The 24529-nt window shown below is 40.8% G+C and overlaps 1 protein-coding gene across 10 annotated transcripts in view; it reads right to left on the reverse strand.

Moving 5' to 3' along the window:
- The window catches only part of CNKSR2 (connector enhancer of kinase suppressor of Ras 2), a 361202-nt gene that overhangs the window by 294141 nt on the left and 42532 nt on the right, over positions 1-24529 (reverse strand). For all 10 annotated transcript variants that reach the window (XR_016444124.1, XR_016444125.1, XM_090062378.1 and 7 more), the window contains exon 2: positions 3317-3480. Coding sequence is in view for 8 of the 10 variants with exons in the window: in XM_090062378.1 (XP_089918504.1) it covers positions 3317-3480 (164 nt within the window). In the remaining 2 variants the exon portion in view is untranslated. The remainder of the gene's footprint in view (positions 1-3316; positions 3481-24529) is intronic.

Consider the following 24529-nt stretch of genomic DNA (forward strand, 5'->3'; position numbering starts at 1 on the left):
ACAAAAGTTCTTTTCTATATCTTTCTCCAACCATTCTGTACAGCTGGTGACTTCAATTTTGGGCGAACTTTTTAACTCACCAAAAACATTTTTTTAAAATCTCACTTGTAAATCAGTTCAATCTGAAATATTTTTTAGTGATATTTCAGAATTCCCAGGGAACTAATGAATCCAATATTTACTCAACTATACCATACTATTCTATACTATACCGTGCCATAACAACTGTGCCAGCACAGGATCATAGGAAAGCAGCATTAGAAGGCCTTGCAACGTCACCTATTCCAGCCTCCTGCTCAAGGCAGTATCATTCCTGTCTAAACTATCCCACCTTGTCTAACCTGCTTTTGAAAGTTTCCAAGGATGGAGATTCCACAACTGCTCTAGGTATCCTGTTGCAATGTCTAACCACACACATCGTCAGAAAGTTCCTCAAACTAAATTCCCCCTGCTGCAGCTTGAGATCATTGCTCCTAGTCCTGTCCCCTTCAGCCACAAAAAAAACCCACCTCCATCCTCCCTATAATCACCCTTCAGGTATTTGAAAACTGTTATCAAATCTACCTCCTGAGTTTTCTCTTCTCCAAGCTAAATAACCCTAGTTCTTTCAGCCTTTCCTCATAAGTCTGGTTTCCCAGGCCCCTGATCATTTTTGCTGCCCTGTGCTACTCTTTCCAAACTGTCTATGTCCTGGGAGGAGTAAGGGACCTCTATAATGGTTCATGGCACAAAGTGAGGCAGAGACCATGATCAGCACCTCTAATGAAACAGGGAGGTATCCTCCCCAGCCAAAAATGAGGCTACCACCTACAACAAGAAGCATCTTCCTCATCCCCAACTTTTCATGGCCGCTATGCTATAAAAACTGCTACAATCTTGCCCCCAGCTGTCAAGAAGTTCTGGTCTAACACATAGGTCAACCCACTGAGGTTATACTAAACCACCTCAGCTTAAACTAATGAGACAAAATTGGGTCCACTACATGACCAAGGCCCTCTTCTGTCAAAATCAAGAAAAAAGCATTTCTAATCCATTTGACATGAATAATATGCAACACCCAATTAATCTTTTTCTTATTCATTTGGGGTACACATATCATTCATACCAAAAATTACCACCAGGTGCAACTCCAGTGAAATCAAAGAAATACATCTGTAATGTAAATTTGTGAAGAGAAAGTACTCGGTATACATCAGCACTATTAGCCAGAAAAGCTACTGAAGTGGGTAAGAAGATAACTGAGGCACTTTAAAGTGCCCTAAAATATGCATGTATGCGGCTCCCCATTAAATGCTAATAGAAGTAATAAGCAATCACTAAGTAGGAAAACATATCCCTAGACTAATGGACACAATAATAAAAAGGAACTTTTATGAGTGCAATCATTTAGACTATATTCATTTACACTATATTAGTCTTAAGTCCCTAAATCAAATTTCATCAGAGGCTTTGTCTGTTCGGTAAATAATAAATTCACATTAGGGCCTGATTAAAAACCTAGTAGAGTCAATACAACAATTCCCAATTTAGAACTCAGATAGCAGTAAGACCCTGGTGCAAGCTTCAAAGAGACAAAAAAACTTGAAGATAATTAGAAGCTCTATTCTGAATTTATTGTTGAATTGCTTGTGATATTTTCTTTGAAAGGAATTTGTAAGGGTGGACAAACCTATATGTAAATAATGATCAGCAACTTCATCTCTAATTCAAATCGCTGTTCAGAAGTTTTAACCTTCCATAGGAGTTCATCATTTTGTACATGCAAGCCTAATCCATGATTTATGCATGCAAAACATATGCATGCCACCTGCTTCTCAAAAAATAATTATGGTAAAATATATAGAGAAAAAAACATCTTTCAGCTGAATCAACTATGGTCACTCCCTGTAAAGGGGTTACAAAAAAAAGTTACAAATTTCACTTCTGAACACTGACATACAATCATTTCAGACACATGGTATTTTTGTTTTTTCCATGGTCATTAATATTTTAAATTTTTGTTCCACTGTCTGAAGAACAAAAATTCTGTTCCAACTAACCAACTTTACATCCTACTGCACTGCAATACATGTACTCATAGGATGTTTTGTATTCTTTACTTTTCAAAAACATGAATGCCCATCTGTTCTCCTTTTGTGCAAAGCCAGTCTGCCACAATCAACAGAAGTATAATTCTATATGGAGAAGGGAACCTGGATAGATTCTGCAGGAGCATATTCAAAACCAAACCTGTACCTGTACCTATATGAAATCTCTATTTGTCTTCTGCTGTAATTGCCCTTCTTCCTTCTGATTTTGTGATGCTCCCTTACTTCTGCATCTGGGATGAGTGAATAAGGTATAAAGTCCTGCTACATTTAAGAGAAAGTCTGGCAGACACTCAGGACCTACAAAGTCCCCTGGGAGGTTCCCAAAAACAATCATTTTGGATGCCCACCACTGGGACTCTACTTTCTTACAGTCTCATCTGTAGTTTTGAAAATCTGTTCATAATTTAAAATCCTCAAGACAGATTTGGGCAGGCAAGCGCATCTTAGAAAGTCACCCTCATGCTTCTTATGTTACAACCCCATCTCCCATAGCACAGCCAACACCCCCAGCTGAGAATACAGACAACCTGCTTTACAATTCATTTCTATAACCATGTCATAAAGTTCTCAAGACCACTTAAAGTTATTGCCCACACCCTATATACTAAAGGTGATTCAACCTCTCAGTGACCTGATATGACCAAGTAGTCCATTATCAGAGTCCCTTCTGTACATGCCCTTATTATTATTTCAAGAGTTAATCCTTTCTACTGTAAAAAAATACACATAACTATGCTTAAACATACTAAAATAATCACCCAACATATTATTTATAATACTCTAAAGGAGTGCATGAAAGGGACATTGGAAAACTAACTTGATTATTACTAGGAGCTTTTGTTTTTAAAAGGGCAACCAACACCAAAATAACACACATCATCTATCTAGACTATTTTGTAAATAAATAAAATACTATAAAATATAAGGATCATTTTATACATAAAAACTATTTTACATTGCAAATTACATACAAAGTCACCTTTCTCAAGAAAAAGGTGCTTTAGGATGGACATAATTTTTATTAGACTGTTGTATAATCATCAAATCTGTAATGTCAATGTATTCAATTAAAAGCCTGTCTACATGGTAGTACGCACTGCTTCATGACTTAAAATTTGTTTACATATCAGAAACTATAAAACAGTTTCTTTGCACATCTTTTGCATTTGAATTAATTCTTCCAAACATTTGTCTCACACTCCCCTTTCTCCCCCAAGGAAGTTTACCAATGCACAGAGCAAGTCAACTGCTTCCAGAATAAGTTCCTGATGGCCAATTCGGGTGACTCCCAGATCTTCCAGTTCTTGGTGAGTAATACGTAGCAACTGGTCTCCGCCAATCTTCTCCCTCTCAAAGTTCTTAATATATTGTTGCAGGCAGTCATCAAGACCTATGAGATAGAAAGAAATGAAAAAAAATTAACATGCTGAGCTACTTCTCCAGTGACTAGATGGGGCTTCTGCCTGGAAGCTGCAGCAGATGCAGAACAAAGTAGAGACCCATCTTCTGATGAGGATGGGTCACCAGGAGTGCATTTCTTTAGTACTCTAGAATCTGCCCTGGCTTATCATAGCTTTCCTGGTATAATCCAAAGTGCTTTTTGACCTATAAGGCCCTGAACAGTCTGTGCTTTACATATTTAAGGGACCACCTTTTTCCTTACTTTCCACTGCAATCCGTAACTGCACATTTGGGCAGGTCTTCAGCAGGCTGGGTTAAATTTTGGGGTGCTGCCTGGGGACTTGGTTCTATTACAGACAATTTAATTTTTATATTTTATCTGGTCCTTATTTGTTCTTGTAAGTTGCCCTGAACCTCTTTCATGCAGAGCAACATATAAATCAAATGAACAAGTTAAAAATAAAATGGCATGGACCAACTAAATCCAAATCAGTGAAAGGTATATGCAAAAACTCTAAACCAACCCAAAAAGTATAAGTTAGCCTTTTCTCACCTTTATACCCACCAGAATACACAAGCTGCTCTAGTGCAGTTCTGGCTTCCGTTTGGCTCAATTTATGGTAGTCTTGAATCCCATACAGCAGGAAACATAGGACCAAAAGAGGTCTGTTTAGCCAGAGCCCCTTACATATTCAATCATTTTACCCAGGGTATCCTTTAAAAAGCCACTTCAAACCCTCAAACGCAATTACAAGGCACTATATACAAGCTCGCATGTCTCCTATGTTGAGGTTTGCAAGAAGAGCAATCTCAGAGAGCTCACAGCAGCAGCATGCTATACACCTGCATTAGGGAAATACTCCCCTGACAAGTTGCATCAAAATCAACAGCAGAAAGAGAGTACTATGTAGGACTTAATGCTCGGGCCATTTAGCTGCAGTTTCAGCCTGATGAGTCTCACCATACTACATATTTTGCTTAGAGCAAAAATGACCACATTATTTGACATAATTTATCATAATTTAAATAGCAGCCTTTATTCAAGCAGCCCAAAGCAATATGGCTAAGTACAGTCAAAAAGCCTGAGGCTGAACTGATTCAGTCTTCGCAGGTTAATCTAAGCTGCACAGACTGAACCAATAAGCAAGTGAAGAGGCATTCACTTTTGAATCTGGAAATGTAGCCACTTGCCTGCAGTGGCCCAGGCCAAAAGCCAGGGGATGTTAGAGCATGCTTCCCTGCTTGGCTAGCGCAGGCAGCATGGACCAAGGCTAGCCCACCCACCCTGTGAAGAGAGTTTTGCAGGGGAGTTGCAAAGCATCTTGGGATGCTGGGAGACTGAGTTAACTTGAATCTGGAGGGGACCTGGGACAGGAGTTCAATAAATCAATTTAACCTAAATCAGTTCAGTCTGATACTCTATCCATCCAGATTTATCTTAAACTGGTATTGGCCATTTTAAAAGCAGTTTGGCTAGGGACAGACATTCAAAAAGCCTGAACTGATTCAATCTTTGAAGGTTAGTCTAACCTGATTAGGCTGAACTGGGTTGAAACTGGACAGACATTCTCTCAGGACTGAGGAAATCTGGGCATGTGCTTGCAGTGGCTCAGGCTAAAAGCCAGGGGACAGCAGCTCTCCCTTCCCCCTTCTGTAGGGATCTGAGCTGAGGTGGGGGTGGCCAGGCCCCAGCAGGACTCTCTCAGTAGGGAGGTCTGTCTCCACAGTCCCAAACTTTTCCCCGCTGACTGCTCAAGGGGTGGGAGTGTTGCCAACCCCCAGCCCTGAGCTAGCACTCTGAGGCAAGGGGGTTGTGCAGTGCATGCATCTGTTGATGATACAGAGCTTTTCAATGTCCCTCCCTGCTTCATCATACTGTCTGCAGCAAACAGAGGCAAGCAAGCCAGCTGAGGGGCTAATAACAGTCTTTATCACCCGATTAGCAAAACAAATAGCCTCTCTCCACATTACTTCAAACTTTTTAAACAGCTTACTGGCTGGCCTATTGATTAGCTCCAAAAGCCCTAAGTGGTCACTGTTCTGTCTGCCTATCCCAGTGAAACTTAAGACAGAAACACATACACAGACACCTCTCAGTATTAGGTAGCATACCACATGCTGGCTACAGTCTTTGCTGTGGCAGAGAAGAGGAAGGGATCTCTAGTTAAGCAGCAAGTGGTGAGAAGAGGGGAGAGTGGGGCACAAGGAAACCAACAGACCCTGCTGTGCCTACAAATCTGTGCCAAGCTCCAGCCTTGGAGCAGAGGGGAGGAGCCAGCCCTGCTGTGAAGCAGACAGCCCCACCCAGCCCAGAGAGCTTGCTGGGATGCTGGGGGGCTCTGATTTAACTTAAACCTGCAAAGGATCTGGGGCAGACATTACATAAACCAGTTTGTACCAAATCAGTTAAGTCTGACACTACATTCAATCAGGTTTATCTAAACCAGTTTCAGTCATTTTCAAACTGGTTTATGTGCACTGAACATCTGTTGTCACAGGTTTAAATGAGATTCTAATCACTTAAATCAGTTTATGTGTAATGTCTGTCCCTAGTCTTTATGTGCACTGAACTTGTGTTGTGTTAAAGATCTGAACTGGTTTCCAATCACTTATACCAGTTTGTGTAATTTCTGTCTCTAGCCTATAAGAAACATTACAGAGCATGTGTTCACACTATGTCCAGTACTATGCAATATATTCATCCACTTATAAATTCACTGTGAATTATTTCATAAATTTGAAGTTAAGTATTTCATATATTAAAGGTTATGCTGAGGCACGTAATAACAGTATTTAATAAAAAGCAGACAACTATTAATTGTTAGGATTTTCAGTCTATGATGGAAAAAGAAATCTGCTTTTTAAAAATAATTCTCCTTAATTGGGAAAAGGGAGCACTACTCCCATCTAATAAAAAAACCCAATAATCCAAAGAGGGTAGGGTGGGTGGAGTGTCAGGACCTTGTTGCACAGTAATTTGGGATGACATTTATAGGGGAGTTTGTTTTTAGTTTAAAGGGTTTTTCTCTTGGGGATCCACTAAACCTTTACTGACAGCCTTCTTCTGTACCATTCTGTAGCCACATTGGCTTCATGTAACTTAAATCCTTGGGCTTCATCCATACATGAATCATAAATAAATCAAAGTATATAAACAGGACATTTCTGTTGTCCAATTCTGACTTGAACACTTCAAATCTCTTACTTTGCTGCACAAAAGTACTGTTGGACCTTTTAACGTTCAGAGCCTAAGTAGGTACAAATACATTAAATTACCTCAGCTTAAGGAAGTGTTCAGTAGGATCCTAAAGGATGTGCTAGGATTCAGTCCCTAAACCTTTGTTCTACTATGTGTCTTTACCTCAGAAGTGCCACTAAGGCAGCATGCTTCTTGGCTGGATGTTTCCACCCAGAGCAAATCAAGATGTCTACAGCACAAAAAAGTTGATGTGAAACTGGTATGTCACCAGCCCAGTCTATCAGATTTTTTGTGGATTATTAATTTTGTGTTATTGCATGTTATCATGTTAGGCTCTATTGTGGGAAGCAGTAAACACACAACATTCATCACTGGCATATCATGGAGTCTCTGGTGGAGTGAGGTCACTACCCTTTCTCCTGAGACGCACAATGGCAGCCTACTGTGTATCTATCCACACAAGGAACACACATGCTAACGTTGGTAAGTTCTCAGTATTATCCCAGCTGCTAGCAAACCCCACAAACTTCTGAAATCTGCAGAAGGACAGAAATTTTGAGCCATTTTTCCATCATCACACAGCTCTCCAGTGTTCTAGGCAGTGCATTAACCATAACCCTATCGCCTTCCAATAGGGCTAGGAACAGAACTGGTTTAAGTTATCCAAAATTGGTTAAAGATAAACCTGGATGGATGTAGTATCAGATTTAACTGATTAGGTCAAATCCAGCATATGGAACTTCTGTCTCAGATCCCTTCCTAATTCAAGTTAACTCACAGTCCCCCAACAGCTCTGATGTGTGTTGTCTACTCCCGTGGAGCAGGGCTGGCCGCTTCCCCAGCTATCACAGATCTAAGTCACTAAAGCCTCTGCTCCCTGCCAGTCTGTCAGCCTGGCAGGATTGCGGGGGGGGGCATGAGAACAGCTTCTCAAGCTCTTCTCTGTACAGGACAAGGGGAAGGAAAACCCTAGCAGTCAGGGCTTTTCATACCTGCAGCAACCATGTGAGCAGGGTTGGCATCAGCTCAGCCCCACCACCTCCCCAGCCACTGGCCCAGACCAAGCCTCCCCCCTAGCTAGGGTCTACCTGGCACAGGGGGAAAGCCCTGACTGGGGGCTTTTCAATCCCCTGCTTGCAGGGCTGGCATCAGCTCAGCCTCTCCAGCCCAGCTAGGCACTGCTCCCCCACCCCTCAGCTGGGGTCTGCCTCATGTGGGTGAGGAGGGAAGGGAAGCCCCACAGGGAGCTTTTCACTCCCCCACAACCCAGCTTGTCAGGCTGGCATGAGCTCACCTTGCCCCCTCCCCAGCTGGGGAGCCAGGGCCATGTGGTGCCTTCCCCCTCCCCACCCCCTCGCAGAAGGGTGACTGCGGAGAGATTTTCTGCTGGCTCTCCCCTCCCTGTGCCTAAACTGCCACTGGGCTGGGTTTAGCAGCCTTAAGCAGCTGATCACGAGGGGTGGTATGCATGAGTACCCCTAGCCTCCTGGTCTGGGTCAGTGCAGACTTCTGCCTGTCTTGGCCACCCAAACACTGAATGTCAGTTCTTTTTTTTTTTTTTTTAATCAGTTACACAGCTTAGAAGAACCTGCAAAGATTGAACCAATTCCACCTTGGACTTTTTGAACCTCTGTACTTAGCCCAACAGAAGCAACAAACTATGAGTCTAGTATTTTGTACCTTCATTTCTTCTATTCTTTTTCCATTACAATCACGGAGCTCTTCCTCTTTATAGTAACAGAGGAGGAAGAAAGGCATCTTAAACATAAACCATGACTCATTTGTACTAAACACCTTGCTTGCCTTGACTCTTCAGGAGCTAGAAGTTCTCTCTTACTTTTTAATAAGGAAAAAGGCAATAGTTAAATGTGCAATAATAAGAAGGGTAATCTAATGAAGTCCTTTTTTTCTCTTAAATCCCATTCTCCAATAAAAGAAAGAAGGCATTATGAATTGGTCAAAACCGAATCACTCTCAGCAAGTTTTAGATCAAATCACTGTATGACTTAGCTGTCATCAGAGACAAAAGAGACTATTTAAAAAAAAGTTGAAACGTTCCTTATCATTCAAATTCAATCACCATCACCAATGGCTCAGCTTACACTGAAGTATAAGCCAGCATCATTGATATTATTTCCTTTAGAAAAAAACAAAAACAGTGTTATTGATGCTTTGGGCAACCAAACCACATTAAAAAGAAAATGAGTAAGATGCCTATGAAAGCACTCAGAGCATAACAAAGGAGGCTAATTCTATTTATTTCAGGGAATTTAGATACCACTGTTTCATATCATGAAGCGCTAATTCGTAGGTCTTAAATTACCAATTTTATTTGTGCCCAAGTCACTTGCATTGGATACCTTCAACTCACTTAGGTCCTGCCATACCCCTTCTGGAATCTATGCACTCAGAGAGACAATGTAAGGATACCAGCAATGCCATAGTGGGTTAAACCAATTGCCCATCTAGCCCAGTATCCTGCCTCTGACAGTGGCAGATATAGGTGCTAAAGGGAGAGCATTGAACTGGATAGATCTAAATGACCTATCCCCTACCCATTATCCTCCCTAGCAGAATTATTGGTTTAGAAATGCCAGAAGAAACATCTCCAACCATTCTGCTCAACAGCTATTAATGGATCTATCATCCACGAATTTGTCTAGACCCCTTTAACTTGGCGATGCCATCTTCCTCTACCACTTCCTCTGATAATGAATTCCTCAAATTTTACATAACATGCAGTTAAAAGAACACTCTCTTGCTTGTTTTAACCATGGCACCTATGAATTCTACAATTCAACAGGTGCCCCCTACTACTAGTAATCTGGGAATTGGTGAACAACTGTTCCCTGCTCACTTGGTCCACACCATTCATGATTTTATAGACCATCATCATACCTCCCCTCACCCTTCTACTTCCCAAACTGAAGAATTCTAGCTTTTTTTAGGGCATGCGTAGGTGAAACAGGGGCCCTATATTGAAGTGGTGGGTTTTTAAAAAGACTGCTTCAATTTAGGGCCCTTTAAACCCCTGTGTCATACACACAGCTGAACTTACCTTCCTCTCTGGCAGGGAAGGGAGGGTGAGCTGAAGCGGGCGGAGCAGTCCCTGGGCTGTGTGTGTGTGTGGGGGGCGGGGGGAGACGGGGACGACTAATGCTTCCCTCCACGACAGCAGTGGCCTCCTATGCAGCACCCACCCACAGGCACCTAGCTCACAGCAGTCCCGGGGGGCACCCCGGCTGTGGAGGGACGAACCAGGCCCTCGTGCAGCTCAGGCAGGCAGGCAGGTCACTGCTTTTCTTGGATGAAGTCTACCTTCCCATGCTGCTGCCAGGCTGCCTGCATGGGCTTCCTGCAGAGCCCCTGAGCTGCATGGAGCCCGGTGCTTCACTCCACAGCTGTAGGGCAGCAAACTAAAATTCTTCAGAGGAGTTTTAGTTGGCTGCAACCCAAGTCATTTAAGGTGCATGACGCTACTAAAATTTGCTACAGCAGCTGGAATTACTGCGCAATACACCGCCAATGCGTGCAAACACCAACACCATTAAAGTGGTGCAAAAGCATTTAACCCGCTTTAAAGCACTGTGCACACATGCCCCTCGTTTGTCTACACATGGCCTTAGTCTCTCCTGATATAACTGTTCCATGCCCCTGATCACTTTTGTTGCCCTTCTCTGGGCCTTTTCTAATTCTATTACCTGCTTTTTGAGATGCAGAAATCAGAACTGTACACACTATTCAAGATGTGTATGCACCATGGATTTATATAACAGCATGAGGTAACAGTAGGTTACATCCTGCTGTCAACAATTCTACAATTTCACTTTTGAGATCCTTCAGAACTCTCTGGTAAATACCATCCCAACCCAGTGATTTAACATTTATCAATTTGTTCTAAAGCTACTTCTATTTTCACTTCAGTGTGGTTCCACCCTTCAGATTTATCTGCTATGAAGAATTATTCTGGCATGGGAATTTCCCAAATATCCTCTGCAGTAAACACCAATGCCAAAAAGTGGTGATGAAGTCCAACATAAATATATCATGTACAGGTTCTCCTTGACACTTTTCCCTTTTCTTGCCATGTTACTCATAGAATGATGTAGATATCTTGTATATCTTCAATTTCTATATAGGGTAGAAAGAAATTAAACCAAAAAATATGTGAAGACAATTATATCGACTCACCCATTTTGTGTAAACGTTACCAGGAAAATGAAAGCAATCTAAGTGTATGACATTTTCCATAGGCTTCCCACAACAATGAATAAGCTGGTTCACTACCTGTTATCCTAAAATAGTACACCTTTTTCAAGTCACCTATTTTTGCATTCCATTTCTTAAAGAGCAACATTTCTTTAATTCCACATGTAGAAAGACATTAAAAAATAGCTGCTTGTCTTCATCTCCATCTTTTCCCCAAAATATTACCAGAAACTGCAGCATTTAACACAAGCCAAAATACTCGCACTGCAGTAAGACCAACAGGAAGTAGATAAAGACCTCTAAATAGAGTTTCTACTGCCAGATTCCAACTGGGTCAAGAGGAAGCAAGACCCACCTGAAATCTGGCAGATCCTCCTTGAGTGGAAGGATAAAGCCTTCCATACCAATGTTCTGTGTCTTTGCCCTTGGTCAGTGAGTGACCTTAGAATCAACCCCATGAACCAATTCCTGTCTGCTTTATTAAGGACCTGTCCTTGCTCTTTCTTCTTCTCTTTCCTCCAGCCCCAGAAGTCTCCCATATTAGAACATGTCACATAAACCTGACCTACAGGAGTAATGATAAGGAACAGCAGTGTAAATCCTGTCACCAGTCATTTGATGCAGGCCAGAGTCATTGTCTATCGCAGAGGTGGCCAAACCATGGCTCAAGAGCTACAGGTGGCTTGCTGGCACAGTATGTGCAGCTTGCCGGAAATTGGCTGAAGCCCCACCCACTTCTCCAGGTTGCTCAGCACACAACACCCCCCTCCCCACCGCTCTCTGGCTCTTGAACTTCCATGAAGGAAGTTACTCCCAGGGTAAGTAACTAGTCACCCCGATCCATTAACTCCTGTTGCACCTTCCTTGACAATCAAATGCAACTAAATCACAATACCAAACAAAAACATCTTCCAAAAAATAATGTAGCTAATCACTGAAACAAATCGAGATGTATTGAGATGTAACTCCAAGTACAGATCCTGCACATCCTGACATGTTCAAGGATTCTGCCACTACATACTAATAACTATTAAGTCACTGGCCTGTGAGCACCTGAGTTCTGCAATTTCTTCTGCAGTGATTTCATTGACCAGTGAAGTGGGTTTGCCACCTTAGGACATGTCCTGACAAGTTCACATGTGCAGGGGCACATTTCTTGCAGGACAAATATTAGTATCATATATTTGTGCCACTGTTATTTATCCCTGGGCACACCCCTGTACATGAGCTTTGGCACAAAGTGACATAGGTGCAGTAGGGGAGACTGGGGCCAGCACCTGTGCTAAGGGTCCTGGTGACCTGCGCCCAGCAGCAGCAGCACCAAGCCGGCTGCTCAGAGCCTGGCCAGCAGCTAGAACATAGCTCTGGCCAGCCAGGCTCTGGTTTCTGATGGCACACGCTGGTGCTGCGTGCATAGCACCACATTTTTCCAGTGGCAGTTTTTCAATGGGTGCATGCGCATAGCACATGGCTTGCAGTACCTCAAACTGCTTTAGAGGCACTGCATACCACGTGTGTGCACTTGTTGGGACGTACCCCTAGAGCTTATGTTCATACCCACTTTAAATCATTCTATTCATCTGGTAGTACATTTGTAAAAAAAAAAAAAAGTGAAAACTTTTTTTTTTTTTTTAAATCTTGGGTCTTTTGTTAGTTACTGGAATGCATAATTTGCTAGATCCAGCAGACTTATCCTTCTAGATCCAGCAGACTTATCTGTTACTTCCTATTCCTTTATTCCCAGTCCCCTAGGATTTCTAGGAGTTGAAGTCCAAACTACAGCACAGTTCTGTAGAACTGCTCCCCCTATCATCACACAGTCTATCAGCCATCATTTTTACATCAATTCTTAACAAAGAAAATATTTTTTCATTGGTGTGAGGCAAAATAGACATTTATCAATTTTTAGCCATAAAAATCAAATTCTGCAAAGCCTACTCATGCTGCACAGGCCCACAATGAACATATGGCCCATGACAGGGTATGCTTGAAGACGAAATATCAAACGTTACTGATATGAGCCACGTGTGAATCATAGGCCATTCTCCAATATTAAACTATTTGACATTGTGTAGTGAGTAACTGAGATGAAGCAGCTGAATTTAAAAGGCAAAGAGAACAAACTGAAAGATCTGGTATTGGGCCAACTTTGCATTCCTGCCTGATCAGGTACTTGTCAGTGCAGCAAGCACAGAATCTGCTGTCTGCCACAACCCCATTCTTTCCAGAGAAGGAAAGCGGTCATGAGTAGATTTATCCCAAGTAACAACTGCCAAAAGCATATGATTTGCAAGGACAGATGGAAAGCAAACAAGAGGGAGCACAACTCTATAGAGTCCAGCAGTGAGGCGACTTGCTTTCCTAGGTTACAGCACCCAGTTCCCCAAAAAAAGAAAAAGACTTTCTTTTCCACACTGGAGGCACTTCAGGACACCCATTTGATCTAACACTAGCTTTCTTTGGCTTGATTTGCACCTTCTTCTAGAATTAAAAACATACTTGCTAGTAGCAATCAGCCAATCTGGCTGCACTCTTCCTAATTTTTTTTAGTTTATATGTTTGTTGTCTGTGTGCACATGGTGGGGGGCTTGTGTGTAATAAATAGGAAACTAAAGCCATGTCAAAAGATTTACAGGAAACTGCAAAAAGAGGGAGAGCAAGAAAGCAACCTACACATGGCACTCATATATCATCTCCAAATTTTGCCAGCATCCCAAGCCAAGACACAGAGCATGCACAGAGACATCGAATAGCATAGATATGCTGCTAAAATATGTTGCATTTGTGTACACTATCGACTAGCTTTATTTTTGAATTATTAGTTAACTAATAAGAGATAATCCTTTGCATGTAATGGATGCATACAATTTTTATTTGACTAAAATGTTACCAAAATCAATTTGGAAAGTCAAAAGAGCACACATTGAGAATAATTCCAATGGTACTTAGAGAAAACTCTATGCATTTGAAGTCTCTGGACTATTTTAAATTGTTTAAGTATAGATATACTGGTGAATTAAAGATGTTATTTTAATATATGCTACATGTCTTTTGATGTACTATAAAGAACTGCTGACACAAGAAGGGCAAGACAAGTTACCTACTAATAAAGAGAAAGATTATAGGTAAGTTAAGGCAATCTCCCCTTTGGAAGCGCTCATCTGTGTTAAAAAGGAGAGAGAGCTTCCTGAAGTGACAAGAGCTCAGATGTCAGAAGTCAAATACAACAAATATCTTAACTTTGAATTTTTATCATAGAGCTCTCCCTTCTTTGATTACTGTGCCTCAACCTATGGTGAACCTAAAAGCTTTGGGAAGCTCTTGCCTCTGTAATGAGGATACAGATAGCACTGTATTTTAAACTAACATTATTGAGCTCTACCCTGTGTGAGCCATTAGCTCACTGATGCAATATTGGACACAGATTTCTATTCAGTTCTTACTGGGAATTGATCAGAAAATCTTTTACTCGTAAATCTACAACTGCTTCTAGAATAAAGTGGAATGATGTTGCTTTATCATTTATAGTGTTTCCTTATTAGATGCAATGTTTGCAAGCATCCAAATGAAAATAATTACAAATAGATACTGATCTGTCAGACATATTTCTCCTATACCTCAGCTATACCAAAACTGAAAATTTGTGTTTCATTTAAAGATATTCAGCACAAATAAACTTGTACTTATTTTAATATTCACAGCACCCTAAAGCCTTCTTCTTTTACTAAACTTCAAAGAGGACATAAATCATATTAACCGTCTCCAAGACATTCAGGTACATTAATAAAGCTATTAACACAATTTAAACCAAAATATTTATACCTGCAAATTAAACAAAAGGTCCAATTTCTAATTGGCAACCTGACTGGATACATTCCAGACACAAACAAAATATTCTAGATAAATATTACTCTAATAATAGTCATATAAGCAATTTATCCTAGGATGGAAAAACTGTAGTAAAATTTGAGTTGCATAATGGTTACATCCTCATGAGTCTGTTGTATAGTCTGGGATGAAAAGGAAAATTATAGCTATTACAGTGTAAACACACCTGTCAAGTGTGAGACTTAAAGAGGATTAGATTTTGATACACCACTGATGAGCTAAAACAAAAACAACCACATCTACCCTGTGCAGCTAATTTATTTTGAGCAATCTTGAAAATGAAGGATTCACCAAAGTCACAAAATGGACACAGGTCCACACACGAATGCAGAAAGGAGGGCAAGGTATTAAATTAAAAAACTGACAAATATTTTTATTTTTCTCAGCTTTGCTTTAGCTTTTCTTTGGATGTGATTCAGTGTATGAGAAGCATATAACTAGAATATAGTTAAAATGCAACTCTATTTCTACAATTTTAGGTTTTTCCCTCAATATGCAGTATACATATATACTGACTGAGATGATATAAAGAAAAAGAGGAACACCCATAAATAAAAACAAAGTCTGCATTTTCCCTTTTCTTGGTAAGGTCTGATGATCCTGTTTTCTGGAACTGGCTTGTAGTGCACTTCAATGTGAAAAATTGCTAAGCTGTAATCTACCCTCTGTAACATTCAAGATTTATTGACAACCAGCTTTAAGATTATAACCCTGCTGTAGCTTTCCTATAATTTAAAACATTTCCATTTTCTAATAAAAATCTGAAGAAGGGGGAAAAAAAATCAGCATGTGTACTAGCTATGTAACTTGTGCCATTAAATCATCTACCGCACCTATAAAAAAAACATAAAATCCATACAACTGATATATGTTGAAATTTCTTATGGCATTATAAATACATAGACAAATGAAAATCTTTTGCAATTAACTAACTACCTTAATGTTATCCTTATCAAAACAGCAGGATGAATATAAATTCAAGCAATGGATAGCAGCACAACAATACAAAAGTCAGGCAGGAAAATGCATGGGGTAGCAAATTATAATACATTACCACAGATTTCATAGGATTACATTTGCTCTCTTTGTTCAAAATTAGGCATTCGGTTCAACTAAGGTATTTTTCATTATTTTTATTTATTCCTGTGGGAAACAATATGTAAACATTTCTAAGCACATTTCAGATAAATACTTACAATAAGTTTACAGCGCTATGCTGTTCCTATAATATTACAAATGTAAAAGTTCAGAATTAGATGAGGCTTTAGTTAAGAAATCAAAATTTTTCCCTGTAATTTATAATGTTGGACCTAGGATAAACTAATCTGGATCAACTACATTAGCCACTGCCTGTTATTTGCTTAAATTACACCTACATACCAATTTGATTTGAAACCGATTATGTGGTTTTTAAATCACAGGAGATGTAACCAGGAAATGAGCTCTCTTTCCTGGCTCTGACAGTTTTCACTGTGCCCTTGGACAAATTAAGATTTCACTGTTATTCAGCACAGAGCCAGCCTTAAGGGTAGGAAGCGTAGGTGGCTGTCCAGGTTACCCTGGTCAACAGGGATCCTGGTTTTCTCCAATTTAAAAAAAATATTTATTTTTTAACTGCCAATTTTATATATATGAGAGAGAGAGAGAGTGGTGTTTCATTTTAATCATGGAAAAATGTAGATTTGGGGTTACTCTTTTTAAAACAAAAATTGGGGATTTTTTTAAATAAGAGAAAACTAGCATCCCTGCTGGTCAGGAGGCATCAGTGGTGTAGTGCAGCTCTGGTATTACTATTCAGGCAACTTAGGAAGCTAAGGGAGAAGATTATGAACACCTGTGAGATAAAAAAAACAATGGGCCACTAATGGGCCATTAGCGCCCTTAGCTGCCCAAACAGTAACACATACAGGGAGGGGGGCAGCTGCTCAGCACTGGCAGAAACACGGCCACAGCTAGGACGTTCATTGGAATTTTCACCAGCTGTGACCCTTGCAAGCGTGTGCCAGAAAGCTCGTTTCAATTTTCACTGTCCGTAAAACTTGGAAGGAAACTATGTCCCAAGTACCTACAGGGAGGATGTCAAGTGTGCAGAACAGGAAGCAAAAAGCTCAGTTAATGACTACAATAAAAAAAGATACAGACATGATGAAAAAATACTTGAAATCTGTTAACAATCCATGAAGGAGTAGCAAGATGGTCATAGCAGAGACATCAGATGAAAAATGCACAGATGACCCTCAATTCAACTTCCAAGAATCTTCTCAACAGAAACGGAGAGAGATCAAAATGACACAGAAATTCTTCATCTGGACCAGAATAATGACAATGCATCTAATGATGATTCCCATTATGGGCATTACCAATGCTATTTCTGACTGTGCTTTATGGCCCAATCTGATGCCCATAATTCAAAACCTGCTAGTGACCAATGGTCCAAAGTAGAGGACATGGATTTTCCTCTAGATGAGCAAAATCACCATTTTTCTATGTTTTTATAGAAAAATCTTGAAAGTAGTGAAGTTCTGATGCGGCACCAGCTGCTTTACTCAAGAGTCCCCTAACATAGTTTTCTGTTTCTGCTGCAAGCTGTTTGACTTGAATCCAAAATTACCCTTAGCATTTGAGAGGTCAAATGATTGGAACCACACATCTCAGCCTCTTGTACATCATGAAAAGTCACCAAGTCCTGTCAATTCCTGTCAAATGAGGGTTGAAGCAGTGTAAAACAGAATAACTGTATAATCTTGACATTGATCTAGTGTTTCAACCAGCCCCACGTGTTCATCATAATAAATGTCAATTCAGCTATGAATGTGAAGATGAGACAGTTAATAATCCAAAAGTCAAGGTCAAACTTGATCTTTTCAACTGGCTGATAGACACAGTGAGAGTCTCCATGGAAGAATGGTGTGAGCCAGTGTATCGACATGTGAGCCTTTGGGGTTTTCTATGTAACATAACACAACCTCCTGACAGAGAAACTTTGAAGAAGCACTGAAGGGAAGGGACCTTTATTGACATATGGAGAGAGCTCTGACATGAACGGTGCTGACCTCTGCAAAGAACTTAGCTATCTCCAAAGTCTACTTCCAATGGATTGTAGCACTCCTCAAGAAGTTCTACATGTTATTTACAACCATGAGCTTCATGACAACTTCCCAAACACATGAATAGCACTCAAGATCCTGTTAAGCATACCCATATCAGTGGCAAGCAGTGAATGGAGCTTCTCAAAGTTGAAGATCATAAAAATATATTTGCAAGCAATCATGGGAGACAACAGGCTAATTTTGCTGGCCATCCTGTCTCTTGAGAATGCTGTGGCACAAAATATAGACCTGCCATAAGCAGGGATCCTAGTTTTCTGTTCACCACAAAAAAACCACATGCTGCTAATTAACAGAGGGGCAAAAAGTGTGAGGAAAATAAGAGAGAGCAGAAATGGCACCACTCACTGCAGGATGTCACCACACTTTCAGCATGTCATGGAAAAACAGGGATTTTTGTGTTTTTCAAATTGAGATTTTCCATTTTTTCCCCCCATGGAAAACTAATATCAGACTCTGTGGCAGCAAAGGCACACACAATCATCTGATTCTTGGAGTCCCAGTAAACAACGTTTTTTATGTGTTATTGTTATTAGTTTAGTTTTTAGTTAAGATTGTTATTAGTTTATCACTTCTCGGACTCTTGAAGGCTCAGATCAAGTGTTTAATTTAATGTTCAGTTTGTCACACCTTATAATGTTATTTTTATGACATACCATTTATTTGAATAAAAAGAAATTTAATTGAATTTTGTGTCAGTTTCTCTTTTGCACTTTTTTCGTACATTATAAAAAAAAAAAAAACCCTTTCGAGATAACAGCTTTATTTCTAAAACAAATGGGATGGGGGGAAGGGGAGGAGTGCCAAAATACAAGTTCACCTAAGGCACCATTTTCTCTATAGCCAGCTCTGATTCAGCATCTCCACCTGAAAAATAAGAATATTTTTCTACTTATCTGGAGATTGTTGACTGTTCATTCATAGGTCTTCAGTTTGCACATGGTTTCATACCATACAAATGCCATGAGTATCACAGGGTAAAAGCTTCAGCAGTAAACCAAATGCATCAAGAATAAGGAATAGTTGTGTGCCTACTGTAGAAAGTACAAGAGGCAACAGTTGCAACAAAAATATGTCTCATTTTGGAAGGGTTTTTTTAAAAGAACAGTTATGAATACTTAAATTCCATTTTGAATTAACAGATTACAAATATTTTACAATTTCTTTCTTATAATTTTAGTGTAGACAGGATATTTTTTAATCTTGCAGTATGTATGTCCTACTCCTTCTACAGCACTGCAGGAAAAGAGAAGCAATATTCTACAGAAGTGAAAAGGAACACCAGATGAAATGTAGAGAATTAAGACTGTATTAGAGGGATGCCACACTTCACAGGCCTGTTGGGCAGCTCTGGACCAGAAACTCCATATAAACTAGATCTGGACCCAGCAATGGTAGGCAAGCAGGGGTCAAAGGGGCCACCACTCAAGGGTTAAAGCAGCAGCAGCTGGAACTGGCCCTCAAGTCACATCTTTAACATACCTGCTATATTAGATTTAACTGGATCTAGGAAACAGCTGAAAGTAATTGGATGGGAGGTGGAAACAAAAAGTTGGGCATGAAACAAGATTTTCCAGTTAGGATACTACTCCCCCAAACTGTATTCGAAGTTCTGGTCTAGTCATTTGATTCTGAATTTCCTTTTGTTTCCATGCCTGCAGACCGGCTTTTCAACAACAAGCTTTCACCTCTCTGTGCTAGTTTCAATCTGCCTGCCTGTCAGTTCAGAAATATAGTTTTAATATTGCTGAGGCCAAAACTTCACAGCTAAACATTTTTAAAATGAAAGCGTAGAGTATGGAGACTACTATAAATCCGTAAGATAACCGAAATGTTGTAATTCCACGCATATTTCTATGAAAACCAAGGATCGGTATCCTGATTATCAATATTGTTCTCAGCATAAAAGAGATCATAATAATTGTTATATTTAGGACTACAATGCCTAGGATTGCTGCCTTTGGGATTACAAAGCTATATTGTTCAATTTACAGCTGCAGACTTTACATACACTTTTTAGCATGCTACAAGATTTCTGGTATATACCATAGAACCCACAATAGCAATAAAAGTATCAAATCCCTTGAATAAAGCCAATATCAAATACCTGTCTCTCATAATAGGAATGCTGGCAGGCATTTACTCAAATATAATGTACAATCTTTATTTAAAATTTACTTAATGATTTCCTTTTAACCATTCATTCACATGCATAGGTTTAGTCCAGTTTCACCGGCATAATTGTCATGGAGCATATGGTGCACTGGATGAGATATACCACATTCTGGGATAAATATGTGTGCATTCCATGGATTCTGATGATTTGTTTGTAAGAGCTTTTGAATTTGGCATAAGCTGTTGTTATGGCAGTGGAGATGAGTTGACAGGTTTTGCTTTTATTGCTGAAGCAGTGTTGGGTCCCATTTGGTGTTTACTGATCAGCAGTTTGCTTCTGATGAAGTTAGGAAGTTGTTCGAAAGCGTAGGGCAGAATGGAAGGAGGGGGACCACTGGGAATATTTTTGCAACTGAAACTAAACAGAAAACTATGCACCAAAATGATCATAGGAAAAAGACTAAGGACAGAGAGATGCACACAAACACGGAAGGAGAATGTTTTACAGAGGGCAGCCACTCCCCCTTTTTTGACCTCACAATCCTTGTGAAAAATTTACAGAATGCCTCCAGAAGGTGAGTCTGGGAACAAAAAATCATAATCAAAGAAACCAGAAATCAAACAGACTTTATGGCTCATGATACTCTTCCCAGGATCCTTGCTAATCTCTGTGCAGGGTTGTAATAACAAGGTAAAGACCCTCTTCCCCACTTGAACGGCCTTGCTCTTCACTTTAGGTAATCTTTTCTACTGCTTTCTCTTGTTAGCTATTCCACATGTCTTTTCCCATAATTCACAGCCCTGCTCCATTCCGTTTCTTTAAGCAGACTGTTTTTATTTACATATGACGTTTTTTTACATATGAGGCTTTTATTTAGCTCAAATAGTTTGCTTTTTTCAGAGACTTGAAGAAGACCACTTTGTTCCTGAAAGCTTTTCAAAATATCTCTCAACAATTAAAAAAATCCTTGCCTCTGACTACCTAAAAGTTTCACACACACTTCTTCAAATTTCAGTTATTTAAAGTATATCTGCATCAAAAACACTACCCTGAATCTATGGTTCTAGGTACTATCCAAAAACAGAAGTAGGAATTCCTCTGACTCAAGAGTGTCTTTTACTTAACTCTTTTTTAAAGTTAACCTTCAATACACACAAGTGTTTAAATCAGATCATTAAAATAAAGACTATTAGAAGTCCAAGAGTACTTTGTTATTCACACTATTTACTCTTTCCTATTTGCCTCATTTAGATAAACTCAGACTGCTCATTTTTAATAGCTGTTTCAGGTCCATTTAACTTTTTGGGTTTTCATGTACTAGTACAGGGACAGGTAAAATATGGCCCGTGGGCCAGATGCAGCCCACCAGGAACTTTCATCCAGCCCACGGTGCCCGCCAATTAATTGCACCGTTCCCAGCCCTTTTGCCCACAAGGGTGGGAGCAAGGTAACCATGTATAAACACACCCAGAATACCCTATTGTGCTTCACTCCCACCCTCCTGGGAGGAAGAGCCTGGTCCAGCCAGTGTGCAGCTTCCAAGTAAGGCTGCTGTTTCCCCTGCTGCAGCCACCAGGGGATCTACTCGGCTTCCCCAGTATCCCACTCACTCCAGTCACCAGGTAAGGAAGCAGCAGGGAGCTGGCAACAGCGCAGAGCCCACACCCAGGGGATGGCAGCAGGGCAGAGCTTGGGTGGGGAGAGTGTGGGTGTGTGGTTATCCCCCTACACCTCCCCCATTGTGCCAGCCCTGCAGGTGGCAACAGCAGCAGCAGATGAGGGCGTTCAGGACACTAGTGCCCTGCGGTGCACAGCTTTGGTCAGCACTGCATATGGCAGCAAGGATCACCTCTATCACCAGCACTCACTGGCATGCACGAGCAGCCCCCACATTCGCACACCACCAGATTTCAGCTCCACACACTGGAGCCAGCTGCCCTCCCTGCCCCCTGCCACACGATCCTTGCCACAACGTGCAGCGTTGACCAGAGCTGTGCACCACCAGGCACCACCACCTGCACCAGGCATGACAGCCCCGAGCACCCCCACCTGCTGCTGCTGTGCCATGGCAGAATTGTAGGGGGAGCCCCACACCCCCTCACCTTGCCTCACACCCCACAAATGTCATACACCCACACCCTGCCCCAACCCCGCATATATACACACACACACTCTCCAACATACCCTATTGCCCCATACACACACCCCCCCCACTATACACTGTGGCAGGCCAATAAGGGGTACTCTTGCCTTGAGCAACTCATCTCACTGCACCTGACCACCTTCCAGGCTCTGAGTACCTCCCTGGGGGTGCCTCACGTCCTGCTGAACCCCTTCCTGGAGCACACCCACAAACCTGGGGGTAACACCGCCACCACCCAGTCTGGACTGATCTTGGGCCTAGTAGTCCTTCAGGGTACTTGACCTACTGCAAGAACTTGGGGTGCTTCCCTCAGTCTGAAGCACAAATAGTGGTCTCCCTTAGTCAGCTGGACCAAGGGGACCCCAAGGCATAAAATCTAGACCCTCTCCCAATAAGTCTCCCATGCTAGATACAGAGAACTTTACTGGTTACAATGAATAGGTTTGGAATAAAGTATAGGGTAGAGCAATATCAGAGAAATCCCTTAGAGCAAACAGTGGCATGGTAGCCTTTGATCACACATCTGAGTTACTGCAAGGTATATATCTAGCTAGATCTCAAGTAGCTTACTCACAAGTATCATCCAGAGGCAGGTGGAGATTCCCTCTGGAGGCAAGAAGTTCATTTAACGTGAGTTTCAAGACAGAGAGCAAGTTTCAGATGGTCCTCACTATGGCTGCTGCCCTTCCTCCTGGGCAGTCTTTAACTTATATAGCCCTTATGACCTTATTTATCTTATCCAATAAAGGCCAGCAGTTGTTAACCAATTTGAAATACATCACTGGTTGCCAGGTAGACTGGCAGGGTCTCTAGGCCCCTCCCAGTCTTGATGACATCACTTAGAACAATAGGGAGTTTAAGCCCCCACCCAGGTGTGTGAAGCCAGTCATGAGCCAAAGGGAGCAGGTTTCCACCTCCCTCAGGAACGTATCCAGCTCAGCTTACAGCTTAAGGTTACCTGAAGCCAATGGGGCCAGGGGTGTCTGCCCTCTCCAGTGACCATGATAACCAAATTGTCAGATTGGTCCCCTGCCTGATAAGAGTTTGGAGAGAGACAGAGATGACATTCTGCTACATACACACCCACCCCCCCAGACACACAACCATGTCCCCATACTCCCCCAGAAACCCACCCCTCACACACACACAATATACAAGACTAAGAATTTATTTTGAGTTATTATGCAATCACCTCTATTTTCACTATGAAAACATAAATCATGACAAAAATATTGTTGTAATAAAATAAAATATGTTATAGTACATATTTCACTTTTAGCATATGATTTGGTTTTTTTCTGGTTCTGAGATGACAACCCCCCCACTCCCAAAAGGAGTGCAAGAGGTCGGACTTCTGGTGCCAACGGTGATGGGTTAAGGAGCAGGACTTCTGGTCCCAAAATGGCAACCAGGGAGCAAGGCAATTGTCAAGTGGTGGGGCTACCCATAAGGTCCTCAAAAGTTCACCAAACCTCATTAAGCAGCCCGTCATCTGAAATAATTGCCCATTCCTTATATATATTTGGAAGATCATTTCAACTTCCTCTGCATAGCATTACCTGTGTGTTCTGATGGTCCAAAGAGCCAAATGGAAAAAATATATAACTAACTTGTAATATTAGAATTTTATTTTGATATATACAACGTGGGCAAAATGGTGAAATTTGGGGGCAATGGGTATTCCAAGAATAATTTTAAAAAGGATGAAAGTAAGTACTGCATTTCTGATAATACTAGAGTTTATAAAACTTTTACGAAAAACGTAAATGATGCATCTAAAACTACAGACGGATGCTTCTTTAAAATTGATTATATTAACATTTTAATATGTTCTTAATATATATTAATTGTTCCTACATGCATTAGCAAATCCCACTTATAATCATCATTTTTAAAAGGTCTGTTTGTGTGTGATCAACTTCTTGTTGTTATCTGTTAATTTTTTTCAAATTCCAAGAAATGTAAATATATATTATAAAAATCTATTTGATACCCTAAGGCTGTGTCTGTTCATTTTTCCACTGACCTGATTTTTCATACTTTAAACTTTCATGTCACTACTTAGAGTAGAATCCATTGTTTTCCAAAAATGCACTACCTTAGATCTAGCTCTAAGTAGTAACTGGATTACTAATAAGTCATTGCTAAAAAAAAATAGGTATCCTTTTTATAAAGAAATGTGTTGTATACAGAGTTCTTTATGGTGTTTCCTTCTGAATTCAAATCTATGTTTTCACTACTGGGAAGCAAGGGGACAAACCTTCTTAAATACACCAGGCAAGGTTCTTTGGGTAGATGTGATACCCAAAGAACCCTGCCTCCCTATGTCATTAGGCCAACACGGCTACAACCAAAAATCCATTAAATATACCAGTA

Source organism: Crocodylus siamensis, chromosome 1 (genome assembly GCF_052110815.1).
Source record: "Crocodylus siamensis isolate JL-2025a chromosome 1, ASM5211081v1, whole genome shotgun sequence".
Lineage (NCBI taxonomy): Eukaryota > Metazoa > Chordata > Crocodylia > Crocodylidae > Crocodylus > Crocodylus siamensis.